General features: G+C 43.9%; 1 protein-coding gene across 4 annotated transcripts in view; it reads right to left on the minus strand.

Annotated features, from left to right (window-relative positions):
* The window catches only part of rtkna (rhotekin a), a 117,144-nt gene that overhangs the window by 65,106 nt on the left and 27,816 nt on the right, over positions 1 to 24,222 (minus strand). Inside the window, exon 1 of one of the 4 annotated variants that reach the window (XM_041900303.1) lies at positions 12,442 to 13,169. The exons of the other annotated variants lie outside the window; for them this stretch is intronic. Within the exon in view, the coding sequence (XP_041756237.1) occupies positions 12,442 to 12,537 (96 nt within the window). The 5' untranslated portion in view covers positions 12,538 to 13,169. Of the gene's footprint in view, positions 1 to 12,441; positions 13,170 to 24,222 lie in introns of those variants that run through there. 4 annotated transcript variants of the gene reach the window in all.

The following is a 24,222-nucleotide window of genomic DNA, read 5'->3' on the forward strand; positions in this document are numbered from 1 at the left end:
CAGGGATTTTGGCCCACTCCTCCATACAGACCTTCTCCAGATCCTTCAGGTTTCGGGGCTGTCGCTGGGCAATACGGACTTTCAGCTCCCTCCAAAGATGTTCTATTGGGTTCAGGTCTGGAGACTGGCTAGGCCACTCCAGGACCTTGAGATGCTTCTTACAGAGTCACTCCTTAGTTGCCCTGGCTGTGTGTTTCGGGTCGTTGTCATGCTGGAAGACCCAGCCACAAACCATCTTCAATGCTCTTACTGAGGGAAGGAGGTTGTTGGCCAAGATCTCGCGATACATGGCCCCATCCATCCTCCCGTCAATACGGTGCAGTCGTCCTGTCCCCTTTGCAGAAAAGCATCCCAAAAGAATGATGTTTCCACCTCCATGCTTCACGGTTGGGATGGTGTTCTTGGGGTTGTACTCATCCTTCTTCTTCCTCCAAACACGGCGAGTGGAGTTTAGACCAAAAAGCTCTATTTTTGTCTCATCAGACCACATGACCTTCTCCCATTCCTCCTCTGGATCATGCAGATGGTCATTGGCAAACTTCAGACGGGCCTGGACATGCGCTGGCTTGAGTAGGGGGACCTTGCGTGCGCTGCAGGATTTTAATCCATGCTGGTGTAGTGTGTTACTAATGGTTTTCTTTGAGGCTGTGGTCATTGGCCATCATTTGTGTCAGGAAGTAGCTAGCAAGTTAGCTTGGGCGCTTGACTTCTGTTGTGCAGTACAGAACGCTCGGATCAATCCTTAAAGAGATGGGTTCAGCCACCGAGTCATGGCTGAATGACGACATTGATAACATACAGCTGGCGGGATATACGCTGCATCGGCAAGATAGAACAGCTGCCTCCGGTAAGACAAGGGGTGGCGGTCTGTGTATATTTGTAAACAACAGCTGGTGCACGAAATCTAATATTAAGGAAGTCTCAAGGTTTTGCTCGCCTTAGGTCGATCAGCTATGTAGACCACACTATTTACCAAGAGAGTTTTCATCTACATTTTTCATAGCTGTCTATTTACCACCACAAACCGATGCTGGCACTAAGACCGCACTCAATGAGCTCTGTAAGGCCATAAGCAAACAGGAAAACACTCATCCAGAGGTGGTGCTTCTAGTGGCAGGGAAACTTAAATCCGTTTTACCTCATTTCTACCAGCATGTTAAATGTGCAACCAGAGGGAAAGAAAACTCTAGACCACCTTTACTCCACACACAGAGATGCATACAAAGCTCTCCCTCGCCCTCCATTTGGCAAATCTGACCATTACTCTATCTTCCTGATTCCTGCTTACAAGCAAAAACTAAAGCAGGAAGCACCAGTGACTCGGTCAATAACGAAGTGGTCAGATGACGCAGATGCTAAGCTACAGGACGGTTTTAATAGCACAGACTGGAATATGTTCCGGGATTCTTCCGACGGCATTGAGGAGTACACCACATCAGTCACTGGCTTCATCAATAAGTGCATCGATGACGTCGTGCCCACAGTGACCGTACGTACATACCCCAACCAGAAGCCATGGATTATAGGCAACATTCGAATTGAGCTAAAGTGTAGAGCTGCCGCTTTCAAGGAGCGGGACTCTAACCCGGACACTTATAAGAAATCCCACTACGCCCTCGACGAACCATCAAACAGGGAAAGCGTCAATAACAGGACTAAGATTGAATCGTACTACACCGGATCCGACACTCGTCAGATGTGGCAGGGCTTGCAAACTATTACAGACTACAAAAGGGAAGCACAGCCGCGAGCTGCCCAGTGACACAAGCCTACCAGACGAGCTAAATAACTTCTATGATCGCTTCGAGGCAAGAAACACTGAAGCATGCAAGAGAGCATCAGCTGTTCCGGACGACCGTGTGATCACGCTCTCTGTAGCCGATGTGAGTAAGACCTTTAAACAGGTCAACATTCACATGGCCGCAGGGCCAGACGGATTACCAGGAAGTGTACTCTGAGCATGCGCTGACCAACTGGCAAGTGTCTTCACTGATATTTTCAACCTGTCCCTGACTGAGTCTGTAAAACCAACATGTTTCAAGCAGACCACCATAATCCCTGTGCCCAAGAACACTAAGGTAACCTGCCTAAATGACTACCGACCTGTAGCACTCACGTCTGTAGCCATGAAGTGCTTTGAAAGGCTGGTCATGGCTCACATAAACACCATTATCCCAGAGACCCTAGACGCACTCAAATTTGCATACCGTCCCAACAGATGATGCAATCTCTATTGCACTCCACACTGCCCTTTCCCACCTGGATAAAAGGAACACCTACAGTGAGGGAAAAAAGTATTTGATCCCCTGCTGATTTTGTACGTTTGCCCACTGACAAAGAAATTATCAGTCTATAATTTTAATGGTAGGTTTATTTGAATAGTGAGAGACAGAATAACAACAAAAAAATCCAGAAAAACGCATGTCAAAAATTTTATAAATTGCATTTGAATGAGGGAAATAAGTATTTGACCCCGTCTCAATCAGAAAGATTTCTGGCTCCCAGGTGTATTTTATACAGGTAACGAGCTGAGATTAGGAGCACACTCTTAAAGGGAGTGCTCCTAATCTCAGCTTGTTACCTGTATAAATGACACCTGTCCACAGAAGCGATCAATCAATCAGATTCCAAACTCTCCATCATGGCCAATACCAAAGAGCTCTCCAAGGATGTCAGGGACAAGATTGTTGACCTACACAAGGCTGGAATGGGCTACAAGACCATCGCCAAGATGCTTGGTGAGAAGGTGACAACAGTTGGTGCGATTATTCGCAAATGGAAGAAACACAAAATAACTGTCAATCTCCCTCGGCCTGGGGCTCCATGCAAGATTTCAGCTCGTGGAGTTGCAATGATCATGAGAACGGTGAGGAATCAGCCCAGAACTACACAGGAGGATCTTGTCAATGATCTCAAGGCAGCTGGGACCATAGTCAACAAGAAAACAATTGGTAACGCACTACGCTGTGAAGGACTGAAATCCTGCAGCGCCCGCAAGGTCCCCCTGCTCAAGAAAACACATATACATGCCTGCCTGAAGTTTACCAATGAACATCTGAACGATTCAGAGGACAACTGGGTGAAAGTGTTGTGGTCAGATGAGACCAAAATGGAGCTCTTTGGCATCAACTCAACTCGCCGTGTTTGGAGGAGGGGGAATGCTGCCTATGACCCCAAGAACACCATCCCCACCATCAAACATGGAGGTGGAAACATTATGCTTTGGGGGTGTTTTTCTGCTAAGGGGACAGGACAACTTCACCGCATCAAAGGGACGATGGATGGGGCCATGTACCGTCAAATCTTGGGTGAGAACCTCCTTCCCTCAGCCAGGGCATTGAAAATGGGTCGTGGATGGGTATTCCAGCATGACAATGACCCAAAACACACGGCCAAGGCAACAAAGGAGTGGCTCAAGAAGAAGCACATTAAGGTCCTGGAGTGGCCTAGCCAGTCTCCAGACCTTAATCCCATAGAAAATCTGTGGAGGGAGCTGAAGGTTCGAGTTGCCAAACGTCAGCCTCGAAACCTTAATGACTTGGAGAAGATCTGCAAAGAGGAATGGGACAAAATCCCTCCTGAGATGTGTGCAAACCTGGTGGCCAACTACAAGAAACGTCTGACCTCTGTGATTGCCAACAAGGGTTTTGCCACCAAGTACTAAGTCATGTTTTGAAGAGGGGTCAAATACTAATTTCACTCATTAAAATGCAAATCAATTTATAACATTTTTGACGCGTTTTTCTGGATTTTTTTGTTGTTATTCTGTCTCTCACTGTTCAAATAAACCTACCATTAAAATTATAGACTGATCATTTCTTTGTCAGTGGGCAAACGTACAAAATCAGCAGGGGAGGGGAGGAGGTGGGAGAGGAACAGAGGGGAGGAGATGGGAGAGGAACGTAGGGGAGGAGATGTGAGAGGAACGGAGGGGAGGAGATGAGAGAGGAACGGAGGGGAGGAGATGGGAGAGGAACGACGGGAGGAGATGGAAGAGGAACGGAGGGGAGGAGATGGGAGAGGTACAGAGGGGAGGAGATGAGAGAGGAACGGAGGGGAGGAGATGGAAGAGGTACAGAGGGGAGGAGATGAGAGAGGAACGGAGGGGAGGAGATGGAAGAGGAACGGAGGGGAGGAGATGGGAGAGGTACAGAGGGGAGATGGGAGAGGAACAGAGGGGAGGAGATGGAAAAGGAACGGAGGGGAGGAGATGGGAGAGGTACAGAGGGGAGGAGAGCAACAGCCCAGAAGTAACCTGCTGCGCTCCAGTCTGGACCCCTGCTGAGTGGGGCAGGGCGCACACACACACACATACACTGCTCAATGCACACAATGTGGTACAGTATGTTTCCAAAGAAGATCACAACAGAGTATTAAGGTTCTTCAATGAAAAGAACACCCTCCCTACAGTCAAACATGGGGGAGGTTTGAGAATGCTGTGGGGTTGCTTTGCTGCCTCTGGTACTGGGGGCCTTGAATGTGCGCCACGCATCATGAAATCAGCAGATTATCAAGATGTTTTGGAGTCCAATGTTCAACCCAGTGTCCAAAAACTGGGTCTCCATTGAAGGTTGTGGGTCTTCCAGCAGGACAACAACCCCAAACACACATCAAAAAGCACCCAGGAATGGTTCAAGAAGAAACGCTGGACTATTCTGGAGTGGCCGGCGAAGAGTCCCGATCTGAAATCACATCCATTACCTATGGCGAGAGCTGAACACATCAGTTGGTGGAGGGCACCCCTCAAACATGAAAGAATTAGAGCAGTTTGCTGAAAAGTGAGCCCAATTGCCAGTAGAAAGGTGCAGAGAGCTACAATAAGCATTTGTCAGGAGTTATCTTGGCCAAAAGCTGTGCAAGCAAGTACTAGTTTCAGGGTGCCAATACTTTTGTCCATGCCAATTGACTATTTTCTCAATTAAAATTCTAAACTTAAGTTTACAAAAATACAATTTATTCTGCAATGTTGAAAATACAATAACAAGGTGTGGAGACAAAACGTTTTTAATTTCAACGTATTTGAGAAGAAATTGGTAATTATTTAAGAAAAGTGCAAGGGTGACCTACCATATAGAGTATATGACCTTAGACAGCCCTCTGGGCCACTCTCCAGGACACAGGCTAATTATAGCCATTTAGGGCCCTCCCCTCTGCCTGTGACCCCTCAGTAAAAGGACAGGGGGCATGGGACTGGCCAGTGACATGGAGGACAGAGACCTGGAGAGCACACTCACTAACCCAGCCACTCAGGCATGAGGCATCTCCACTATATCTGTCAATAATATACAGTTGTGTGTGTGTGTGTGTGTGTGTGTGTGTGTGTGTGTGTGTGTGTGTGTGTGTGTGTGTGTCTCGGTGTGTGCGTGCATGCATGTGTGTGTGTACAGGCATCATGCTGACCCCTTTATTGGGAACCATTCGTTTCACTGTGCTGTTTCCTGTTCCCATCAGCCAGCAGTGTGGGCTGGGAATTCCTGCATTCCGTAGACAAAAGGGCTTCACAGCGCTGTTACTGACAAGGTGTTTTACTGTGGCCCTTTGAGCGTCGTAACGGAGGTGAGGGAAAGAGCCGTGAAAAAAACTAAAACAAGAATCACAGCTCACAGAGGAGCCAAGATTGTGGTGATTCCTTTTTTAAAGGGACTTGTTAAAGGCTAGGTAGCATAAACTTAACAACATGTAACATATGGATTTACATTAGTATACGCATCAAAAGTCCTACTGCAAAATTACACTTGGTTTTCTATTTTTCAAGTTATTACATAAAACCGATCAGAATTCCGAAGAATGCGTGTTTTCGCGGGGTGTGAAGTTATATGGAGGTTCCGGCAAGCCAGCCTATTCCCTATAATGTAAACTTCAACAGAAATAGCTTCAAATGTATATCTAACAAAAATATAAAACGCAACATATGTAAAGTGTTGGTCCCATGTTTCATGAGCTGAAAAGAAAGATCCCCGAAATTAGGAACTTCCAACAGAGCTGTTAATTTCCCTACCATAAGGTGAGGCATCATTTTAGAGAATTTGGCAGTACGTCCAACCGGCCTCACAACTAAAGACCACGTGTAACCACGCCACCCCAGGACCTCCACATCCGGCTTCTTCACCTGTGGGATCGTCTGAGACCAGCCACCAGGACAGCTGATGAAACTGTGGGTTTGCACAACCGAAGAATTTCTGCACAAACTGTCAGAAACAGTCTCAGGGAAGCTCATCTGCGTGATCGTCATCCTCACCAGTGCCTTGACCGACGTGTACGACAGCATGTTCCAGTTCCCGCCAATATCCAGCAACTTCGAACAGCCATTGAAGAGGAGTGGGACAACATTCCACAGGCCACAATTAACAGCCTGGGCAACTCTATGCGAAGGAGATGTGTCGCACTGCATGAGGCAAATGGTCACACTGGATACTGACTGGTTTTCTGATCTGCGTTCCTACCTTTTTTAAGGTATCTGTGACCAACAGATGCATATCTTTATTCCCAATCATGTGAAATCCATAGATTAGGGCCTAATGAAATTATTTCAATTGACTGATTTCCTTATATGAACTCTAACTCAGTAAAATCTTTGAAAATGTTAGATGTTGCGTTTATATTTTTGTTCAGTGTATATACAGTACCAGTCAAAAGTTTGGACACACCTACTCATTCAAGGGTTTTTCTTTATTTTTACTATTTTCTACATTGTAGAATAATAGTGAAGACATCAAAACTATGAAATAACACATATGGAATCATGTAGTAACCAAAAAAGTGTTAAACAAATCAAAATATATTTTATATTTATTTAACACTTTTTTGGTTACTACATGATTCCATATGTGTTATTTCATAGTTTTGATGTCTTCACTATTATTCTACAATGTAGCATATAGTCAAAATAAAGAAAAACCCTGGAATGTGTAGGTGTGTCCAAACGTAAAACTTTGAGCTGGATTGCCTGTCTTTGCAATTCGTTTCTTTCGTTTGCGCTCGTTAGCATATTTAGCTAGCAGCCTCCACGGAAATTCGCTATTACTTGTGCTAATTTTGTTAGCATTCTGGTAATAGACACCCAATGGGCTTTTTTGCGTTTATGGTGCCCCCTTGTGTACTAAGCCGGTAATACCGTAAATCCCAGTGTGAGAGAAGGACGGTATGAGGAAATGAAAATCTGGATACCGCCCAACCCTACCATCTAACCAGTTATCAAATAATGTTACCGGTATATGCAGTTATATATTTTAGCCAGCAAGCCAGCCAGCTATAGTTAGTTTTGCCAGGGACCTCACGATACAATATTATCACAATACTTTGTTGCCAATACGATATTTATTGCGATTCTCACAATTGTATATTTATTGCTATTCGATTCAAGGATTTTATTGCGATTCGATGTTCCGAACATATTGCTCACCATATGTCTGCTGCAGAGCGACAAAGGAGCCATAACAAAACACGTTTTGATCAGTCATGGAACTAAAAGCGCTGAAAATAAATTGGCTCCTTATTTATTTTTTTAAGATGGAGAACAAGCTATGAAGGAAAAATACTGGAGTTTTTGTGCAAGTACAGCCAACTAGAGCAGAAATATTGCGATATTTTCAAAATGATACGATATATCATCAAAAATAATATCCCAATATGTAACTATCAATTTTTCCCCCATCACTACTAGCTAGCCAGCTATCTAGCCAACCACCAGGGTCGACATAGCCAAGTAGTAAGCCAGAGAACACCAACTAGTCTAGCACAGGCAGGAAGCGTGATCACACAATCGTCCGGAACAGCTGGTGCTCTCATGCATGCTTCAGTGTTGCTTGCCTCGAAGCGAGCATAAAAAGGCATTTAGCCCGTCTGGTAGGCTCGCGTCACTAGGCAGCTCGTGGCTGGATTTCCCTTTGTAGTTTGTAATCGTTTGCAAGCCCTGCCACATCTGACAAGCATCAGAGCCGGTGTAGTAGGATTCAATCTTAGTCCTGTATTGACACTTTGCCTGTTTGATGGTTCGTCTGAGGGCATAGCGGGATTTCTCATAAGCATCCGGATTAGTGTCCCGCTCCTTGAAAGCGGCAGCTCTAGCCTTTAGCTTGGTGCGGATGTTGCCTGTAATCCATGGCTTCTGGTTGGGATATGTACGTACGGTCACTGTGGGGACGACGTCGTCGATGCACTTATTGATTAAGCTGGTGACTGAGGTGGTATACTCCTCAATGACATTGGATGAATCCCGGAACATATTCCAGTCTGTGCTAGCAAAATAGTCCTGTAGTGTAGCATCCGCGTCATCTGACCACTTCCGTATTGAGCGAGTCACTGGTATCCGGCTTATCTCCATCACTACTGACACTTGCGATGTACCCGTAGGTCGGTAGGAAACAGAGGTTGCAAGCTTCACATTCACGCTCGGCACAGCACCTGGTTTCAGTCAGTTTCATTCCAAATCCTGTCTTCCACTGGTTATAGCCGTCAAAGTCCTCCGGCGTGAAATGAGGACTGCATACAGTAGACGTCCCGCAGTTCCCTCTCCAATTCGCTCGCTTCAACGGGACAAACTTTAAAGCTAGCGTCTCGTTTTTGGGCCACAAATGAGTCGTAACCCCATCCTTGTGGGTATTACTGCACCCACCAACAACAAACCTCCTTGGCATACTTAGCTTTTTAAAAAGCTGTTGGGTCTGAAATGTAAACTAACACTAGCTACGCATTAGAGAAAACTACAACACTCACTCGCTCGACTACCAAACGCACAGGAGAAGAGGAGATGCACTTTGTTGAATGAATTTATATGGTTTCTTCTTCATGGATGTACATAGTAGCTCACCAATGCCAACACTTGGTCTTGAATATAATTGCATGCTAGCATGGCTAGTAGCTAACATTAGCCAGCAGGAGCTAGCTAGGTAGCACCGATTCTCCATATGACGTTTACAATAGTGCATTGTGGGTAGTTCCGAAGATATCCAAAAATAAGTTGACTACAACTAAGTTACTAAGTAATTGACCACACTACGTTGTTACTTTGGTGAGAAAAAAACTCATGCTACCTACCCTTTCAAACCTGAACAAACAGAGAAGTTGTAAGGAGGGTAAGGAGAGCGTCCTGGATGACTGAAAACAAACCAAGGAGTCAGGGAATACAACTCTCTGTGAGCGAAACGTTGACACACTGATTATGTAAAGGTCTGGAATGCTGGCTCGGATGCTCTGGGTGTGTTCTCTTGTTCTATGTAAGCACAGCAGCTCAGGACACCTGCCCCTCTATGACCAATAGATGCCTTACCAGTAGAACTCAGAGGAACTAAACTGAGAACCCATGTTTGCACCTTGGACAGACACAGGCCTCCCAGACAGCAACAGTAACAACAAGGGGGAAGTTGACAGTGTTTTTAGACCATAGCAACTGGATCATCCACAGCACTCTTCTAAACTACCTACCTTTAGGGCAAAACATGTTCTGCTAGAGATTATGGAGCTCTACCACATACAAATAATCGCTGTTCCAGCAACCCACCCAGACAGGGAAGAGAGAAGGAAAAGATGATCGGATCATTTCATTAAACCATTGATGACACTGAAGAGAAACACAAGCCAGTCCAAGCAACACTGTTTACTGAGATCCTACACTGACAACCAGGTTGGGATCTCTTTGTTGAGAGAGTATCTGCCACCGCTCTCTGCCAGCATAGAACACAGATTCAGCATGTAGACCGACTGGTTTTTTCCAGTTTGTTTGTGCAGTTAACAAGTCAGTGCCTCAAAGGAAGCTCTTTCATAGAGTATAATTGAGTGGTTTGAGACTGATTGACTTCTGGTGGCTGGGATGAAAGGGTACAACTCGTGAGAGCGTCAGTGATGATTCTATAATGGCTGAGGGATTGAGGATTCAACGGGGAGGCAGGGAACGTCAGGGGCAAAGCCGGTGTTCTAAATTCTCTTCTGGTTAGAAGGACACAATGGAGACCCATCTGGGGGGGGGGAGCCAGCTCCACTAAGTAAATGTGTCGGGTCTGAACAGGGGGTTGGCAGATAGTGTGTGTGTGTGTGTGTGTGTGTGTGTGTGTGTGTTTGTGGTCTTCTTCTTCTATCCTCGTGGGGACCTGAAATCCCCAAATGTCCCAACAAGGATAGTAAAACAAGGGAAATTCTCCCTTGTGGGGACATTTCCCACATCTCCATGAGGACAAAGGCTATTTTAAGCTTTGGGGTTAGGTTTAGGGTTACAATTAGGGTTAGATTTAGGTGTTAGGTTTAGGGTTAGGGAAAATAGGATTTTGAATGGAAATAAACTTTAGGTCCCCAAAAGGATAGAAGAGCACCCACTGCTCTATTAACAAGCCATGTTGTCCATTGTATGCCCAAATGGACCACCTGGCTTTCTGTTTGGACCAGATGAACTAAGACACAGATCCATGTGTAGAGTGGAGGTGAGATGCCAATGGTGATACTACTGCCCCAACACAGCACCCTTCAGGTCCCAACAGTGGCAGAGGCTGACACTCCCATTGTCATTTAGATCTGCAATTCTCAACTGGTGCGTCGCAACCTTCAATGGGTTTGAATGTTTGTTTGTTTTTTATATTTAAAAAAATACTCCAGTCTGAACTTAAACAACTAAAACCAGGTAGAAAGTGTGTAAAAATGATAATGGACCTATATTTTAAAATACTTTAACCTCTATAGTATTTTTCTTCAATCACAGTATTTAAAATATGGAGTTATTAACAGTGCTAATTAGCGGCTTTGGTTGATTTTGTGGTCTCAAACTAGTGAGCTTAACATTCTTCATCAAGAATATGGGCAAAATGGAATTATTGACAATAAAAAAGGTTGGACTGTTGTTCCCTTGTCATATAATTGGTACATTTACTATCAATATGGAATTAAACAGTTTTCCCGATTGCATTTTGGCAATAACAAAAAAATTACGACGCGAATATTGGATCGCGACTGAGACAACCTGGTTCAATTTGGGTCCCAAGGTAAAACCAGTTGAGAACCACTGATTTAGATGACACGCCCCTAACACAGAGCACAGAGCTAATGTAGTTTCTCAATAGAGCAGCCAAGAGACCAAAAATGTAACGTTATAATCTCCTTTTGATATTCCCTGTATGATTTCCAATGGCCATGTGTCTCCTGCCTCTCTCCTCAGATTAAAGCCTCTATGCATTCTTTTGAATTATTTTTTAAAATCATCACTATATGTCTAATAAATCACTGTGTGTGTTTATGTAATGAAAATAACTCCAACATAATTTTAATAATTTAGTTCCCTGAGCCTCTTTTGGCCATTGAAATGCTGTCTGATCGTGTGGGAGATTAGGAAGAAATTAGAAGATATTTACATACACAGCCCTGATTGGCTGATAGGATGGTCTAGAGCCCACTCTCTTACCCAGATGAATGGTCATTGGTCTATTATAAAATAAGATCAGATTGTGACTTCATGATCTGGGCCAAAAACTCCATCCCACCTGAACAGGCAGACATTTCTGGCCTTTTTTCAAACAGCTCTTACACAAAAAGGACATTATCATCATTTTCACAACTTCAGAGTATTATTTTAACCTTCTAGTGTGGAAATATCAAATGTTTAACTGCAACGCCCCTTTAAAGGGGCAGTTCAGAAGCTCTGCTCATCAAAGAACAGAAGAACAGACACTTTGTGTTCTCTGTGAGGTGGACTGTAATGCTCAGTCCCAAAATGACTAAATTGTTATGTATAATGTTCACATCAACGATATCACACTGACTACGTCAGAACCAGTACAGTCCTATTTCACTTAGAAATGGATAAGCATTGCATCATTAGGCCTCTCTTCCTCCCCATCTCTCTCTCCGTCTCTGACACATGCACCCACTTTTGCCCCCTTAGGGACTTGTGAGTCCCACACATAAAGTATGCAGCTGCAGATGGAGTGTTCATAAGCCGGGTTAGAGTAACTAACTGCACATGGCATGTGGTGTTGTTTTCTGTTTTCTCTCACAGAGCTTCTGGAGACCACACCAGAGTAAGCATGACACCTTGGTCAGAGACATTCTTCAGCTAGCCCCTCTTAACTCTTAACATGTAAAAGCAGCACACCTGGGAATTCACACAGTAAACTGGCTCATGTAGTCTACTGTACACAGTTCAGGGGAAAGTCGGAAGTGAGAGCCTATACACGCTGGTCCCTGCCACATCAGACACCGTCTGAGATAGACCACAGCTTTCCCGCTCTCCCTGTCGATTGTCACCCTGTGATTTGTACGCCTAAATTTGAAATTGTCACTTCAAATGAAACGCCCTGCATGACTTGGGTGAGAAAGCAACGATATGACATGACAACACTGCACATCGAATAGCAGGTGAAAGAAGAGGGAGGACATCAGCTCCAGCGAGAGAGGCAGGGAATCAGACGTGACAGTTTCCATAGGTGCTGTCACCCTTTGCGTATAGTCTACATTACCTACCTGTAAACTCAGGGCGATCTGGCGGATGTACATCATGTTCAGGTCCTCCAAAATGCGCAGTTTGTCCTCCATGTCTGCGTATCTGTCCATTGGCATCCCTCGAAGAAATATCCACAAATTGCGGTAGCCTATGCTTGAAGTTCTATCTTCCACACACCCCTTTTTAACTTAATTTGTTACAATTGTGAGGCGTTTAATGGAGCTGAGAACTCAAATTCCCCAGGAAAAAATGCTAAGAACGGTCATGATGGCAAATGAAAACAAACTTAGCAGACAGTAACATGAAGAATGAGAGAAAACAGATCCACTTTGATAATGTACTGTTAGATAAAGTACAGGTGGCGCGCAGCCCACAAGTCTCCAAAAACAATACGCAAAGAGCATACACCGTAAGCTTTTTGTCTTCCGAAGTGTTCAAAACAGTTTCTCTGTTAAAACTGCACAGCACTGACTTTTCCGCGAACCAAAGAGTTGGAGAGACTTGTGCGAGCGCCCTAACAGCATACTTGTTCATAAAACATACAGCTAGTCCACAGTGCATATTCTTCGCTACTGTTTTTTTCAAGCAACAAAGGGCTTCTCAAACACCCACAGTCAACACCCCTCCTGGGCAGTTGGGGAAAGAATTGTCCTTTTTTAATGCAATTCTCCTCTTCGTTTCCTTGCGTCCTGATTGTGAGTGCAGTCTGTCCGCTGTGACAAGACCTCTCCACAAAGGGCATCGCCTCCGCGGGAGCGAACAGCACAACAACACCACTGTGAGCAATATCGCCACAGGAGCCGGGGGGCCTCGCGCTAAATTAACCCGTACAACGCGCCTCTCGCAACGGAACATTAAACATAAAATGTGTGTGTGTGTGGGGGGGGGGGAATACTGTCTCCACTTCCTTTAAAATAAACAAATACGAAATACCAGATAATTAAAAGGGGCATTTAAAAAAAAGGAGTGGGGTGGGGGTTAGCTTTGTTCTTTTCAGACACTTGATAACAAATGATTAAATTAAAACCGTGTTATCACGGTTTGATAAAACAATTAAAAAATATGCCCAACCTAACAGCAAATTAAAGATTAACCCCTGAAAACCTTGGTGTCATAAAGCAAAGGTGACAATGAATGAGATGAGAAAAATATCTGAATTATTATTCATATATTAAGAGTGGTCATTGTTCTTGTCTGGATATTCACGGACAAGAGGGAACTATTATGCATAATGTCGGACACGGCTTTTGGGATGTCCAATTAAAATGCATATTTGACAATACAAGTCCCTTGTGACACAAATTATATAAATAATAATAATAATAATAATAATAATAATAATAATATGCCATTAAATCTTTCATTGCTTATTTAAGAATGTATTATAGACTATTCAGGAAAACCCTGTCCATTTTAAAAGAGGCGTCCTCAAAAGGAAAACAGGCTAATGGATGGAATTCTTCAATTTAAATAAAACAAAAAATGATCTACTATCATTAATATAATTATGAAAACTATAGGTCTATTACTGAATTTGATACTCTAAAAATTTGTTCAACTTTCCAGCGTTTTCTCAGTTGACGCAGCCAAATGTTGGTGCCCAGTCTTCAACTCTCGAAGTGCTGGCTCTCCAACCTGCATGTTTCTAGTTATTTATAGTGTGTTTCCTCTTCCCCAGTGGAGCTTCGGAGTCCTGAAACGGAGAGAATCCCAAAGCTAAACGTTCTAGAGTCCACTTTCTGCCAAAGGTTCTTCTCACTTTCCTCTAAGAAACTTCTGGGTTTATGTCTATTGTGTTCTTCAAAACATTAACGAAATGGAGATGGCTGAAATCAAGAAAACTGCTCCCATCCAGGGCCGATCCCACCATAATCTTATGTCTCCTGTCTCATTTGCGCGCGTCCTGTAGCAGGTTTCGCTGTTCCAGTGAATTACCGATGATGTGCCAGTGCATCTGGTGTAAGTGTATCCTTCCATGTGGCGTGGCATGGCGTGGGAGAGACCACAAGAGAAGCTCCTCACAGGAAACTGGGGTCATCTCGCGAACAACTCTCACGACCTTCTTACACACTTTCCTCTGTTGTTCACAAACACTAACAAATAAACACACGTGCACGCACGCACCCCAAACCCCCCCCCCCCCGGAAAAAACACAAACACACACATTTCCATGTCACCCTCACAGTTTTCTAACACACTAAAACATATTTGCTAAAGTGATTATTGCACAAGACAGGGAGAAGGTAAACTTAGAAAACAAAGAAACTGTACTAAGCCCTCCCCACCACAGAGCACAGGAGTAGGGCTGAGGGAGGGCAGCAGTAGCTAACCAGGCCATTTCCCCAAGAAAAGCCTCCACCCTGAAGTTTAAATTACCCAGCTAATCTGCCTTAGACACTGGGTTAGGCTACATACAGTAAGAAAATAGATGTATTGTTCTAGTGGAGGGAGGTGGAAAGATACATAGTGGAGTAAAATGCACTGGAGGGAGGGTGTTGAGTGTTTATGAAAACAGCCTGTGATTGGTTCAGAGGTTCAGCCTCCTGACTCCCCAGCAGTCCCCTCAGAAACTCTATCTGACATATGTAACTCTGCAGCAACAGGTTGGGCAAAATCCCCCATACAGTATGTCACTTATCAAAACTTAAAAACCACTGTTCAAAAACAACATTACAATGTTAAAACAAAAATTCACTCTTAATCAACGTAAGGAATTCTCTGCATAGTGCTCTCAGAGGCATGAGAGAACACCTATTCTCATCTCTCAAGACACATGGTGGTTCACATGGAATGAGCCACAGTTCCAATGCTGATTCCCCCCCCCCATGTCTGACCATACATGTTTCTCAAATCTCCATCCAATTAAAACACTTCCAACAATCACTGATCCATTCACTGCTCCATTACCAAACCAACTGCAGACAATTGATTGTGAAACCAAGTCCCTTTCAGGCAGTGCTTGACTTTTGGGTGCCAGTACTGTTTATATTTAGGTGCAGGAGCTCCACAATACTTTTGAGTTCATTTTCTATTAGAGGAACAGGAGCTCAAACAGCAGAACATTTGAGATGACGGTACTCAGCTCCGGTGAGCTCCTGCCCAAGTCAAGCACTGCTTTCAGGACTGTCTAGGACTGAAGAATGTAGTAGAGTTGCAGTGCAAACACATCAAATCAAATCACATTTTATTGGTCACATACACGTGTTTAGCAGATGTTATTGCGGGTGTAGTGAAATGCTTGTGCTTCTAGCTCTGGACCAAGCATGGACTAAGATACAGTAGAATAGTATAGAATAAAGTATATACATATGAGATGGGTAATGCAAGATATGTAAACATTATTAAAAGTGGCTAGTGTTCCATTTCTTAAAGTGGCCAGTGATTTCTAGTCTATGTCTATGGCAGCAGCCTCTAATGTGCTAGTGATGGCATGTGGAATACACAACTACCTAATAGAACAGGTTCAATAGACCCAAGGGAGAGCCAGGTTAACTTTACCAAAACACAAAGGCTGACACACACAGCCAGGACAAGAGCCTGGAGGCTGAACGCAGAAAAGAAAGAAAACAGCTATTATCTAAATGAGTGTGCGCTAGGGGGCGGCTAGTTGAAATACAGCCCGCTGGTGTGGTAATGTTACCTGGACATGCCACTGACGCCACAGAGGGGACTCTCAGTCTCAGGTATTTAGGGAGGGCAAATTAGCGTTGACTGTAGTGGAGCCAGATGTGCTAATTGGCTAACGGGAGGTGTGTGAAGTCACTCCATTGCCCATCCAGGTATTAGGGCACATCTTTAGATCCTGGATTAATGTGATTCTAGGACTTCGAGGCAGTGAAATCTCTGCTTTGAGGGAGTAGGTCACCTACACAGAGCCAATAACTATTCTAGAATTTTAGCATCAGAACTACTCAGTTGCTTCTTTTACATTACAGAACCATTCTATTATACCTGCATCTATGTTCACCATATTTGATCAAATAGGAGAACATGTGGAAAATATGATGACCATGTCCCAAGGTGAGATGGGCAGAGAGAGAGAGAGGAGAGAGAGTCTGATCACGTAACACACACATTCCTCAGTGTGCCAGTCTAACCTGCCATGGACCTAACGTAACAGCCTGTGATGTTGGGCTGCGTTCACAATGCCCGGCGTGCTCTGTGTTCCTGAGAGGATGTGCAGAGTAATATGGGACATTTCCTGTCTGTAATCACTAGGGTGGAACACACGGCCAGTCGGCCAGTCAATAGGTAGTGGCTACTGGCTACAGACCAGCCAGAGCTGGCCAATCCTGGTCCTGGAGGACCACAGTGTATGCAGGTCTTTGTTCCTCACCTGATTAAACTCCACATGATCTAGAGATTGAAGACTATGATTGGAGGATATTTTGAATCAGGTGTTTTAGTGTGGGGTCGAAACAAAAGCCTGCACACACTGTAGCCATTCAAGAGCAGGGTTGGCCAGTCACTGCTATGGATACATTGGTAGGGGAAGAAGGGATGGCAGCTAAGAAGTTAAAGGGAGAGTCTCCACTGTCCACTGTGTAACTTTAGCCCATTAAACGTTAACCAACCAGCATGATTGTATTGGATTCTTTCACATGAGGAGAGAAACCCCCTGTTGGCTTGACCCTTTACTGTTCAGGTCATAAGTAAACCTACTGAATCATTGATTGTGCTCAGCTGCCAAGATGATACACTAGGTTAGATTGGCCTGTGTAAACGCAGCCTAATTCTGATCTCTGGCGCAATTATTGGCAAAAGAGCCAATTTTGATTGGTCAAAAGACCAATTATTGAAAAAAAGATCTGAATTGGGCTGCCTGTGTAAACACAGTCAGAGTAGGAGAGGGAGTACAGATACATGGGAACGTATCGCACAACCAACCAAGTTGCAAAGGTCCAAAATACTTGAGGGCATTTCTATCGAAAAGGACCCATGAGCACCAACATGTGAAGTTCATAGGTGCACATCAAATTGGGTGTAAAAATGAAATGATACAAATTACAACCATTTTCCATCTTAAAAATCTGGCATAAGTAAAGGCTTTGATTTCTGGATAAACAGATGGAAAAGAGATCTTACAAAACATCAGAATATCAGAAATACATCAGAACACAACAATGTTGACCTAAAGACCCCTACCAACTAATATAAACATTTATATTTAGTTGTGGAGAAATTCTTTACCTTCTGTAAGTTTAAGAAATATTGCCTTGTGCCTTGTAATTCCGTTACTAAAAACCCACATATCTTTAAGTAATGGTAGACCTACCAATTAGTTATAGTGATTTTACTGATATCAATTTGGTGCATGAATTAAGTGATTAAGACCAAATTGGTAACAGAATTACCAAAAAAATCTCTAACGGAATTACTGCAACTGATTTGGCTACAATGGGAAATCATAATAGTCACAAACCACACTTGGGTCACCTACTACTGTCCTCCCTTCCACCGGCATACTGTTATGTTCAGCTCATAAATGGACAGGACCAAATCTGAACCTATCATAGATTTATGTTTCACAAGTTTGGATTGCAGTGAATAGAGCACAGTACAATACAGTAAAGAAAAGTAGAGTATAGTACAGTAGAGCACAGTATATTGTACTGTACTCTACTGTCCTGAACTCCACTATGGTGTGCTGCACTGTGATGTCTAAACTTGTAAAACATGAGGAGATTGACATTCATATCCATAATTATGCATTTCTTTGTAGTACATTTAAATCAGGGACCCATGATGTAATTCCTCTACTGTAACTTCGTTACCGGGTGTAAATCCACTTCACTTACTGTAGTTCAATAACCAAAATAGTTTTTTTCAAACTCAAGGTGCCGTGTCATAGCTGACACCCCATTCTTTCTGCAGACATCTTTCAATCTTAATTCGGAGCAGATATTTAACTGAGTTTTTGGAAAACGTCGCATAAAAACCTGAGGGAGATTTTCATGTAATTCCGTGACCAGTGTTTGCATCTGCACAGTTCTTCCACGAAATTAGTTTTTGCTCATTTTTTAGGGGAAATTGTTAAAAGTAGTCCTTGTGCATAGAGTTATATGGTTTGTTAAACTTTGAAATCAATGGTTTTTGTTTGGCATACATTTTCAAATGAAAAACCTGAGCCAGAGTGTAATTCCGTTACAGTGGAATTGCATTAATACTATGTGTGTGTAAGTCATTTCAGTAGGAGAGAGAGAGTACCAGAGTCGGATCCGTTTAAGAGCTTCCCTCCTGTACTGTCTCCAGTCTGCCAACAGTCAGACAGCAGGGCAGGGCAGGGCAGGGCCCCAGCAGGGCCCCAAACCACAACAAAAGAGCCCTGGCTGTCATCTACCCCAAATCTGTAAACTGAGCCCCACCCACGCCACAGCTCCCACGCACAAACATCAGCATGCGCAGATATACACACATATAAATAGAAAGACTGTGGGAAAACATACACAAAATATCCTTCCCCCCCCCTTGTGAGCCAATTAATTCTCTATGGAAATGGGTGTTAGTCTGAGAAACCATTTGATGATGTGGTGCACAGTCTGTGTGATTCAGTGTGTTGTTCTTCTAGTGGGAGTCAGCGTGAGTCAGTCTGCAGGCGTATCATGCAACACACCTGTTTCACCTAATGATATCGTCTGATGAGCTGTGAAACCAGACGACAGTCATACAGAAAACCCCTGGAGGACACGCACAGACCCACACAGATGACAGAACAATTTCACGTTGTTGTCTGTTCTCTTCCTGTATGTGACATCATTTTAACTGTAAGTCGCTCTGGATAAGAGCGTCAGCTAAATGACTAAAATGTAAATGTAAATAACTGACTGGAATACTGTAAACAAGCTTTCACAATAGATTTCACGGATTTCGCAATAGAGTGTGATATCATTGTTTTCTACCATTAGTGGGCATGTAGAGTGAGAACAGTGAATCACACAGTTGGAGAGGTATGGGAGAGTAGTAGTCTACGTCACGTTTTCCCAGCATCAGTAGCAGAAGGAGAGAGCTAGCACAGGGACCTTTGACCCATTTGAAATTTCTCAGCAGCATTCTTGGCTGAGAACTATGAGAGAGAAACAGGGAGTAACACACAGAGCACCACCAAGCTAACAGGCTCCACATGTTCACTGACACAAGCATTTCCTCCACACTTGTCCCTCTGGAGACACTTCAACACCACGTCAGCTGGAGCCTGCCGGAACGTTCTGGCAGCGTCCCAGTAACCCTCCCTGGTCGCCAGTAACCCCTCAGCCACTGCACATACACTAAGCTTCATCCCATCTCATCACTCTGTACCTCAATTAGCTCTTCATGAGCACATTAGTCAATTAATCTCAGTTGATTTCCATCCTCATGAAGGTAACGTCTATATAATAATAATAATAATAATATGCCATTTAGCAGACGCTTTTATCCAAAGCGACTTACAGTCATGTGTGCATACATTTTTACGTATGGGTGGTCCCTGGGATCGAACCCACTACCCTGGCGTTACAAGCGCCATGCTCTACCAATTGAGCTACAGAGGACCACATATATTGTGACAATTCATTGTTTTGGCTCTTTTGGATGAAGCTGGATTTCTATGGCTCATCAATTTGCCTATAGAGACTCATTCTGATGGATACTCGGAGAGATGAATCCTAGATTTACATGTATATACATTCTACATACAGTAGTTATGTAGACAATAGTTAGACAGAATGAGAAGTTTTTGTTCTGTACTGCATAAGGACATTACACAATGGAACAATGGCTCCCTCTACAGGAAAAACTGCAAACAGCGCATTCCCTTTTCATACTTGGTGTGACTGTTAGCCACACACACACACACACACACACACACACACACACACACACACACACACACACACACACACACACACACACACACACACACAGGAGGATGTGAGTACTAAGTGAATGCACAACAAATCATGAACCCTGTGTTAGTCCAAACAAAGCAATAAGCAATCAGGAGTGAACAAGTTTATTGAGGAGAGGTTGAGTACAGCATTGCTGAAAGACAGTGTTCAGTTGCTCCATGTTGTCTTGTTTTCCTTCTTCTGGAAGTGAAAGACAACCACAGCAGAGAGAAACCACAGACCTATTTATGTCACCAATTTCCCTCTGAGGCCACAGTCAGTGTTCACATGGGGGCAGTAAGAATGGGGTCACTGGAGAAAAATATATTATGTAGCTATTACCTGAAGAGGGATGGGAATGAGTAATGGGCATGAAGGGAACTATAAACTATAAAAGGGAACCAGAAATTAAACAGAAACCAAGGCTAAAAGGGTACTCAACAACAACTGAAAACGGACAGTTCGGTACACGCATTGGTGCACAAACGCACTCGCTCATTCCTCCAGACCAACCGCAACTAGTGACCTCAGCCCTCGCAAAGTCAACACCTGTCGAGCATCAAAAAGTTGAAGTGGATTTCACAATAGTCAAATCAAAATCAAATTGTATTTGTCACATGCGCCGAATACAACGGGTGTAGACCTCATCGTGAAATGCTTGCTTACGAACCCTTCCCAACGATGCGGAGTAAAAAAATAAAAATAGTAACAAGAGGAATAAAATACACAAGAATGGAGCTATAAATAGGGTGTACCAGTAACCGATCAATGTGCAGTGGTACAAGGTATTTGAGGTAGATATGAACATGAAGGCAGGGTAAAGTGACTTGGCATCAGAATAGATAATAATAAGGGTAGGAATAAAGAACTGAGTAGCAGCAGCAGCATATGATGAGTGTGTGTGGGGGTTGTGTGTGTGTGTGTGTGTGTGTGTGTGTGTGTGTATATATATATATAGTCTTGTGAGTGTGCATAGAGTCAGTGCAAGATCGGGTCAGTGCAGATTGTCAGTGTAACCATTTAATTAACTATTTAGATGTCTTATGGCTATTTAGCAGTCTTACGGCATGGGGGTAGAAGCTGTCTCGGAGCCTGTTGGTCCGATAGCCGATGCTCCGGTACCGTTTGCCGGACAGTAGCAGAGTGAACAGTCTATGGCTTGAGTCTTGGGCAATTTTTTGGCCCTTCCTCTGACACCGCCTGGTATAGAGATCCTGAATGGCAGGGAGCTTGGCCCCAGTGATGTACTGGGCTGTCTTCACCACCCTGCTTTGCGGTCGAGGGCAGTGCATTTGCCACACCAAGCGGTGATACAGCCAGTCAAGATGCTCTCGTTGGTACAGTTGTAGAACTTTTTGAGGATCTGAGGGCCCATGCCAAATCTTTTCAGCCTCCTGAGGGGGAACAGGCAGTGTCGTCCCCTCTTCACGACTGTGCAGGTGTGTATGGACCATGTTAAGTCTAGGGCCGGGACGATACCAGTATCATGATACTTGTTAGTATCGTGGCCAGGAAACGTAACAAAGCGGATATTAAGGAAAACAGCCCTAATGCTGTAAACAAACATCATTATGTTGTCATCCAGAGTCACATTTATTTATTTTCCAAACTATAGCACACAATATATTTTTAAAGGACCAAAGAGTTTGGTCTGCTTCGTGTTTTCATTTTTGCCACACAACACTGACTTCAAATCAGTCACGAGCCTACACACACACACACACACGCACGCGCACGCACTTTTTTACTCAATCATCTGCAGTCTTTTACGCAGTATTTGTTACAATATGTACTGTGAAATTACACAACATAACTATAAATCCGTCCTGAGCATACATGTCCACAAACACACAGAGGGAGAGAGTGAGAAAGCGCCCTTGGACATGTTCCTCAGAGGGAGGCCCTGACTGCCTCTACTCACAATGGCCAGGTGTTGATGTGATATGTGTGGGAGAGAGACTGATGAACAGATCCTTTGTCCAAAGGAAAGGAGAGGAGAGGGGGGTAGAGGGAAGAGTACAGGTGATGTAAGCAGACAGGCATGGACTTGGCTCTGGTTTCCCTGTTCCAGAGGCTTAGGATGCGTACCTGGCACCCTGTTCCCTACATAGTGCACTCCTTTTGACCAGAGCCCTATTGACTAAATAGGGAATAGTGTTCCAATTGGAATGCAGGCTTAGTGACCGCATGAACTTGAAGCTGTTTATGAGCTGGCCTTGCTGAAGTAATAGGCTACACTTAAACCAACTGGCTCTAAATAAAAACAAAGAGAACACCATGTGCACTGGATTCTGACACTTTGGATAATGACACAATGATTAACTCTAAGGAATGACTTGCTCAACAAAAAAATAAAACCAGACACTCACACAGAAAGTAAATAGTCCTTGTGAGGCGAGGGAAGTAAATCAGATGTGGGTACAAACAAATGCTGTATTCGGTTGCTTTTGACATCCTAGTTTTATTCAATTAAAAGAAAAACAATGTGATAAAAATAAATAAAAAAAGTCAAGAATTGCAATGTCATCCCAGACCAGTACCAGTCAGTCAGCATCTGGCAAGACAAGAGAAGGCTCAGAGTCTCAGATACACTGTGCAGACCAACAGTTAAAAGCAGCGTGTGGCTGTCCTATCGCTTGCTGTCACCACAGTGTGTTAAAGAAACCACCTGTTGGGTGACAGCGAACGGTTTCTGTTTGTGCCATCGTTCTGGTGTGTTTCCTCTCAGAGAGGAATAGAACCCCATCATCTGTTACTGCCTGGTTTGATAAGGTTGTGAGTGTGACACATGCTACTGACTAACTGATAGGTCTGAAATCTGTCCGTCTGTTTAGTTCCAGAGGGTCTTATCAGTGCTCTTATGTACAGGAACAAGGATATTAAACATTAATGAATGCCAGACATTCCATCTCTACCCATCCAGGCATACTCCTGGGGGGTATGGGTGTCTCTGTGTGTGTATGTATGTATATGTGTGTTCCTATCCTTCTCTCAACTAGATAAGTTAGGCATAGGAGGTCTCTCACTATCAGGACAATAGACAACCACACAGAAACGTTTAGAATAACCCATTTTCATAAGCTAGACTCTCAAGGGGTTGGGAGAAAGAAGGTGGGACAGTAACTATTCTGAGAACAGAGTGGAGGCTTAAGGGTTGATTGCTGGACTGGGATTGTCAGACATAGTCATACTCCACTCCATGTTCTTCTAAATTGACTGTCTGAATATGGGTCAAACAACATGACATCCTTGATGGGAGTGCTCCTTTATCAAATGGTGTATGTTTCATGATTAACTACTCATGGTGTGATTGTGATAACATACAGAAACTCATGTCCTTCTGTTCACCCGACCTAGAATCCCTCACAATCAAATGCCGACCGTATTACCTCCCAAGAGAATTCTCTTCGCTTATAGTCACAGCCGTGTATATTCCCCCTCAGGCCGATACCACGACGGCCCTCAAGGAACTACACTGGACTTTATGCAAACTGGAAACCACATATTCTGAGGCCGCATTTATTGTAGCTGGGGATTTTAACAAAGCAAATTTGAGGAAAACGCTACCGATGTTCTGTCAACACAATGACTAGTACTCGCTCTGGTAAAACACTCAACCACTGCTACTCCCCCTTTCGAAATGCCTACAAGGCCCTCACCCGCCCTCCCTTCGGCAAATCAGATCACGACTCCATTTTGCTCCTCCCTTCCTTTAAGCAGAAACTCCAACAGGAAGTACCCATGCTAAGGTCTATTCAATGCTGGTCTGACCAATCGGAATCCATGCTTCAAGATTGTTTTGTTCACGCGGACTGGGATATGTTCCAGGTAGCCTGTGAGAATTACATTGACGTATACACGGATATGGTGACTGAGTTCATCAGGAAGTGTATAGGGGATGTTGTTGCCACTGTGACTATTAAAACCTTACCAAAC

Source organism: Coregonus clupeaformis, chromosome 16 (assembly GCF_020615455.1).
Source record: "Coregonus clupeaformis isolate EN_2021a chromosome 16, ASM2061545v1, whole genome shotgun sequence".
Lineage (NCBI taxonomy): Eukaryota > Metazoa > Chordata > Actinopteri > Salmoniformes > Salmonidae > Coregonus > Coregonus clupeaformis.